This window comes from Sander lucioperca, chromosome 14 (assembly GCF_008315115.2).
Source record: "Sander lucioperca isolate FBNREF2018 chromosome 14, SLUC_FBN_1.2, whole genome shotgun sequence".
In the NCBI taxonomy this organism is placed as follows: Eukaryota; Metazoa; Chordata; class Actinopteri; order Perciformes; family Percidae; genus Sander; species Sander lucioperca.
The window spans coordinates 16,652,319-16,659,360 of record NC_050186.1 but is presented as its reverse complement, the minus strand read 5'-3'; the positions used below and the strand labels follow the sequence as shown (position 1 = coordinate 16,659,360).

The 7,042-nt window shown below is 41.2% G+C and overlaps 1 protein-coding gene across 4 annotated transcripts; it reads left to right on the top strand.

The window, feature by feature from the left end:
- The first annotated feature begins 1,841 nt into the window (after nt 1-1,841).
- On the top strand, nt 1,842-6,764 carry eomesa (eomesodermin homolog a). 4 transcript variants are annotated; one of them, XM_035991705.1, is made up of 7 exons: nt 1,842-1,941; nt 3,043-3,364; nt 3,791-3,945; nt 4,692-4,813; nt 5,048-5,206; nt 5,402-5,463; nt 5,587-6,764. In XM_035991705.1, the coding sequence occupies exons 2-7, from the start codon at nt 3,249-3,251 to the stop codon at nt 6,338-6,340; spliced, it is 1,368 nt and encodes a 455-aa protein (XP_035847598.1). In that variant the 5' UTR covers nt 1,842-1,941; nt 3,043-3,248; the 3' UTR covers nt 6,341-6,764. The 4 variants fall into 4 exon arrangements, with proteins under 4 accessions (XP_035847598.1, XP_031151824.1, XP_031151823.1 ...); XM_031295964.2 differs by having other exon boundaries at nt 1,855-1,941; nt 2,510-3,364; XM_031295967.2 differs by lacking the exon at nt 1,842-1,941 and having other exon boundaries at nt 2,143-3,364; nt 5,587-6,305; nt 6,433-6,764.
- The last annotated feature ends 278 nt before the right edge of the window (nt 6,765-7,042 follow it).

Below are 7,042 nucleotides of genomic sequence, written 5' to 3'. Positions count from 1 at the left end.
TAACCCTGTTTCACAAAAACACAGAAGAGGCTCCGGTGGAATCATCTTACTATCTTCCCTGAGGAATTCTGCGTCTGCTACAGAGAGCAGAAAAGAGACAATTTGGTGAAAATCAGGATTTGGTTATGCTGCAGATAAGTGAGACTCTCTGTTGAGAGACAGGTCAAAATAAATAATAGAATTGCTTTCGAGTCATTTGAAAAATGCTTGATCTCTATTGTCAAATGTTTGGCGTTCCCGTCTCTGTGCAGCAGTCTGGGAAGGGTCTTGGTTTTGATTGACAGGTTGTGTGCTGTATGCATGTAGCTCTGGTCCCCTGATGGCCCAATAGCCAGCTCTACTGTCCCATTTATGACACAAGCCAATCTGCCTCCAGCCGAGATTCTCCCTCAGCTTTTCACAGATCTGTATCCCCATTTTCCCCAAATTCATCTCACTCCCTACTCTCCCTCCAGCTTACTTTAAGACTCACACATTGCACAAACTGCCCAAACACTCACACACACACACACACACACACACACACACACACACACACACACACACACACACACACACACATGCAAACACAGGCACAAGCTGAGTTCACGGCAGATGAAGATGATGTAAAGTGAGATACAAGTGGAAAAAGTGAGAGCAGTTGACGGCCTGAATGCAGCTCTCTTACAGTGTTGACTTATTTTAATATTTAACCAACATGGGAAAGTTACCCAGTTATCCCGATCGGTCACTAGAGAGCGCTGTCTCCGTGTCACTGCTGACAAAACCCTTTATTATTGGTTCTGGGGGCCGTATGAGCGACGTTTGTTGTGCGACATGTTTCTTTGATTAGATCTGGTTTCGGGAGCTTTCGATTTTTTTCTCCTTCCGTGTGTGTGTGTGTGTGTGTGTGTGTGTGTGTGTGTGTGTGTGTATGTGTGTGCAGTCGGACAGACACATGGACAATTCTAAATGGCTTTATATTCAGTAAATATGTTTAATTTCTATTCATTTCTTTTTTTAATTAGGCTATTACCCAACAACTATAATTATGTTCCTTTAATTGTTATTTTCATCGCTTCTTCGGTATGCATGCAGATTTGTGCAGCGTTAGTGCATCCTTTCTATTGGAATGTCAGTGGCTTGAGTTATAACGGAGATTTGCCACCATTTAAACACGGTAGTTCACCTTTTTTTTTAACCCCTCCTTTACTTTAAATGCAAAAAAGAAAAACAAAAAAATAACATTTTTCGTCTGCTTTCAGAAAGCCCATCCCCATTATGTAACCTATTATTATGAAATTGCATTCAAATATTCCAAATCTACTGAACCTAATTTGAACAATGTAATATTTTTTATTATTATAAGGTAAATTAAATTAAGGTTAATCAATCAAAATTTTCCGAATATCTAATTACTTACCTTTAATATTATCACTTATATGGTCATTGATAAAAGATGTTTTTTGTTCCGTGTCAATTAGTGGCCAATTTAGCAATAATTCAAAGGTTGGATTAAAAAACACAAACTCCGAAAATAATAAGAAAAAAGAATATCAAGGCGTTCTATTTCTTTTTGATTTTTTACAGTTTTTGAATGGAAATGAAGCCCCAGCAACAAAAATGTAGCCTATTTATGACCTGAAAAAAGAAGAAGGAAAGCTTTTCTGCAATACTCGACTTTTTTTCTTATGCAGAGACAAATAAAATATATAGCCTAGGCTATATATTTTCAAAAGCCTGTTTTTTTTAATATCATATATTCCTTTTCAGTCAGTTTTGACGGTGGATAGCTTTACTGGAGCCAATACTGAAAACCTGGAAGTGGAAGAGGCGACGGAGGCCAATTATAGGAAATAAGATGCACATGTGATTTTTTTTTTTTTTTTACGTGTTAGAGTGTTTGCAGGGGGGGAAATGTCTCGGTGTTTGCTGCTGTTCATCGAGGATAAGTCTTCTTAGGTGAGGGAGTGGAAGTAATCTGACAAGCCATATCAGAATGTGTATTTTGATGAATGTGATGACTTGCAGCCTAAGCTAAAAGTTTAGAGGTGATTGTGCGTGCGCGTTGGGGAATGCAGGACTGGTGAAGTGTGATTCATTTAGTTCATTTCAGCCTTTGAGTAAAATGTGAAGAAGTACTACTTGTCGTTTAAGGCTCTTATAAATTATGTTTCACTCATATTTGACAATTAACTGAAAATTATTTGCACTTACATATATAAAATAGTGGATGTGTGCTGCGTGGAGGAATTGGCACTTTGGTAAAGTCTATACCCGGGATATAAGAGCAAAAATAAACTTAACTCATGATAGATTTCCCCTTGATTTTTTTTATTTCAACCAGACGCTTTCTAATTGAATTAGAGTAGTGCGACCATTGGCTATGGAGAGGGCTGGTGCCCCTGCATGCTTCTCCAAAAGCTCCTCCCCTCACGCTTACAATCACTTGGGTGTGTGGAGAACTACATCTTATAAGAGCCGCTGAACATCTCCTGGCCAGCCCATAATCTGATCTGAAAATCCGTAGGTGAGGAGAAGGTTTAACCTCCTTCCATCATTCGTAAGGGAGGGAGGCGTGCAGAGACCGAAACACAGGGCGCCGGTGGTTTTGTCGCCTCCTTGGCTGAGATTCACTCTCTGGAACTCTTGAAACTCTAAACAAGATCTAAACAATGCAGTTAGAGAACATCCTTCCCAGCGCCAGCATCAATTTGCCCAAGACCTTTTACAATCTTTCCTCGTCGGACAGTGCCAACAACAGCCCGAGGCCAGCATCGCAGCTTGACTATCAAGAAGTCGACCGGACAGAATCAGATTCTAGCAGCGCTCCTAAGAAATACCTGAGCGCGGTGGGAAACGGGATGCTGGGTGAGGGAGAGGGGGACACTTTCACTAAAACCGGGCCCGATGGGAGGAAAGGCTCCCCGGTGCTCGGCGAGGACGAGTTGACGAGCGGTCGGCGTTACAACATAGACGAACTTGGCTCTGACAGATACTTCATCTCGTCTTCCCAGGCGAGTTCCGACATGGCAAGTCCCTGTTCTCTCTTTCCCTACGCAGGACAGACCGGGTCGGTGTACACCGGGTCCAGCAGCTCCAGGTACCCGGCTTCACTTCATTACGGATCCGTCCTGCCTCCAACAGGCTTCTCCTCCTCGTCAGTGTGCACCGGTCGGAGCCAGTTTAGCAGCGGAGGGTACCAGTTCAGCCAGGGTCCGGGCTGTTTGTACCCATCCTATCCCGGGACAGGGACGGGTATTGGCTCTATGTCTCTGCCAGCGTCTGCCGCCGGAGCCAGAGCGCAGGTCTATCTGTGCAACCGGCCTCTGTGGTTGAAATTCCACCGGCACCAGACCGAGATGATCATCACCAAACAGGGCAGGTAAGCAGATGCGCAGCCGGAGCCTCTAAAGGCCCAGTAACACACGGCAGTCATGTGCAGAATGCAAAATTCGTTTTTCATATTTCCAGTTGGCTTGTCAAGACTTTTTCTCAAGATACCGGACATTTTTTATAGGCCACGTTTTACGCATGAGCAAAGTTTTACGCACACGATCCATATATTCCTTTTACGCATCTTTTTTGTTTTTGTTTTTACTTTAAATTGCAAGATTTCGTTTCTAGTAAATTGTAAATGCACAATGACACAACAGGCTAAACATGACAGTTACATTTATATTTATTTCAAATTCAGTATTAGTAAAGCATTCTGCCAAATGCCACACTGAAACGCCAAAGTTTAGTTTAAGATGTTGTAATGGTTTATGAGCACAGCTGTTAATTATTCCTGTTTTCCTTTTATTTCCAGACGGATGTTTCCATTCCTCAGTTTCAACATTACTGGACTCAACCTCACGGCCCATTACAATGTCTTTGTAGAAGTTGTTTTGGCTGACCCGAATCACTGGCGCTTTCAGGGAGGAAAGTGGGTCACTTGTGGAAAAGCAGACAATAATATGCAAGGTGAGTTAGAAAATGAAAACAAATCATTAGACTAACTCATTTTAGACAAATTTTTATTTGTTTTATTTTTTTTATTAAAAGCCCTCCTTGAAAAAAAAATCGATTTCTCTTTTTTTTTTTTTTTTTTTATAAAACGTTTGAAATAATGCAGCAATGTGGCATTTAGTCCTAACAGCCTGCTGGTCTGGGTGTTAAAGTTTAAGACTGTTTTGGAAATAAAGACAGTTTTTACTTTAAATTGTAGTAACATGTTTTGACAGGTTGCGATTTCAAGTCTTTAACTGCAATAATTTAAGCTCTTCAGTACAATTTTTTTTAATTTGGACTGTCATGTCATCTCGGGGAACCAGTTGAAGTGTGTTGGGTCAAATATGCCTTTTTCAAATGACTGGGCTTTAAATACATTCATAAAGGATTCATTAATTTGATAATTTTATAATTAGAGAAAATAATTTGAAGGAAAAGAAGCATCTTTCTGCTTTTAAAACAAAACATTAAAAATGTATTTCAATAAATTCCATAAGACTTCCTCTAATCTACTATACATTCATTTGTTTTCATTAAAATGATATGTACAATTATGTATTTTAATTTAATTTTACCAATATTTCCCCCCAAAGCCTTAAAATTATTAAAATACGATTGGATACATTGAAAATAATGTCAGGATATGAATTAGACAACATAGTTTGCACAGACACACGCTCTCTACTTTTCTGTTTGTCAAACTGTTATTTCAATTTTAGGTAACAAAATGTATGTTCATCCCGAATCTCCAAACACTGGGGCTCACTGGATGAGGCAAGAAATCTCTTTTGGCAAGTTGAAGCTGACCAACAACAAAGGGGCCAACAACAACAACACACAGGTTGGTTATTGATTTCTGAAATGCTCAAATTCACCATTTCCCAAGCGGACCAGTGTTGTCAATATTGTTTCTGATTTGTAATTTACTGAAACTAATGATTTGGATATTGTAACTTTCGAGCGTGATTGCCATCTTTTTAAAGAATTACATTTTTGATAAAGAATACAAATACATTTATGCAGCCTGTTTTTGAAATCTCCAGCGTTGTACTTATGACACCTTTCTCCTCTACAGATGATAGTCTTGCAGTCGCTTCATAAATACCAACCGCGACTGCACATTGTGGAAGTGACGGAAGACGGAGTGGAGGACATGAGCAATGAGGCCAGAACTCAAACCTTCACCTTCCCTGAGAACCAGTTTATAGCCGTCACTGCTTACCAGAACACAGACGTAAGCATTTGAAGAATAGATTTTTTTTTTTGTTTGATTTTAGAATTTATTTAGACACAACTAATTTGAATTATCCTATCTTGAATTGCACAAACTAAAAATATCATTCTTTATTATTGCTCTTTAGTCACACAGTGCATTTGCTTGCCTTAAGATGCACATTATTTACGCTTTTATTTCTGTTTTTGGTTTCAGATCACACAGCTCAAGATAGATCACAACCCATTTGCGAAAGGCTTCCGGGACAACTATGACTCGTAAGTGTATGGCACTTTAAGCAATGTGGTTGATCTGTTTGATGCATACCAAACAATACCCTGCAGACTACATTTTCTTTGGCAACACATTTATTTTTTGTTCTCTCTCCATTTGTTGAACAGGATGTATACAGCCCCAGACAGTGACAGGTTGACTCCGTCCCCTACAGACTCCCCTCGCTCCACCCAAATTGTGCCCGGGGCCCGCTACACCATGCAGCCTTTCTTTCAGGACCAGTTTGTCAACAACCTGCCTCAGAACCGCTTCTACACCGGTGAACGGGCCGTTCCCCAAACCAACAGCCTTCTCTCCCCACAGAGTGAGGACGTCAGCGCTGCTGCCTCTGCTCAGCGCTGGTTCGTCCCCCCCGTCCAGCAGCCAGGCTCCAACAAGCTGGATCTGTCCTATGAGAATGACTATTCCACCAGTAGCCTGCTGTCCTACGGCATCAAGCCCCTCTCCCTGCAGACGTCCCACGCCCTCAGCTACTACCCAGACTCAGCCTTTGCCTCCATGGCAGCAGGCTGGGGCACCAGAAGCTCCTACCAGCGCAAAATGACCACGGGCCTGCCCTGGTCCCCTCGTCCAAGCCCACCAGCCTTCGCAGAGGACCAGCTCGGGGCTACTAAAGACAAGCTACCCGAGGAGAACGCGGTGCCAGCCTCTACCTGGATCGAGACGTCCCACTCACTGAAATCAGTGGACTCTAGCGATTCTGGTGTGTACTCCGTGGTGTGCAAGAGGCGCAGGATGTCCCCTGGGGGCTCAAGCACAGAGAACTCCCCAACCATCAAGTGTGAGGACTTGACTACGGAAGAGTACAACAAGGACAACCCAAAAGGCATGGGTTATTATGCATTCTACACAAGCCCCTAAGACTGTATTTATTGAAACTGAATATAATTCTTTTGTTTATTACTGAGTGCTCTCCATTCCTTGTTAATGTATTTTTTCTCTTCTCTCTAAAGGTGCCAAAGCTTAGTGTTCCCCCCAAGCAAGCTGCACAAGGTTTTTTTCCCAGGCCAGCCCCTCTCACATACCTGAGCAGAAACATGCATAGTGATCGTTGTTTTTGAAAAAGCATGTCCCTTTTTATTCATTTATTTTTTACAACTTTTATTTTTTACAAATGTGTTTTTTTTTGTTTGTTTTTTTTGTCCCCCCCCTGCGTATTTAAGTCATTTTCGTTGTACAGTATTCGTGCACTTTAGAATGTGATGTATCTTGTACAAATTGTCTTCATGGAGGTGTTATTCAATGGATAATAAAACGGCTTTTCACAAAGCACTGTCCAAATGTCTTTCTCCGTTTTTATTTATATATTATGACTATGGGACATTAAGACAGGGCATTTGCAAATATTAAGATAATCTTCCTTGATCGGCTATAAAATATAAATCTACACATGCATTTTAAAATGTACAATAGCTGCTGAAACTAAACTGAAATAATTGGATCTGATACCCTGTCACATCTAAATAAAATGTGTGTTATGCAGTGAATGTGAGTATGAATAGGGGGGACCTATGACCCTACTTTATTTTATGGCTTGTTATAGAGCCCATGAATTTGGGCCTC

Bases quoted from the DNA above. Each gene is read 5' to 3' on its own strand.
- eomesa (XM_031295964.2), top strand. From the start codon at position 2,655: ATGCAGTTAGAGAACATCCTTCCCAGCGCCAGCATCAATTTGCCCAAG. The intron at 4,814-5,047 runs GTTGGTTATTGA...TCTCCTCTACAG, and splicing joins CCAACAACAACAACACACAG to ATGATAGTCTTGCAGTCGCT. The intron at 5,207-5,401 runs GTAAGCATTTGA...TTTTGGTTTCAG, and splicing joins CTGCTTACCAGAACACAGAC to ATCACACAGCTCAAGATAGA.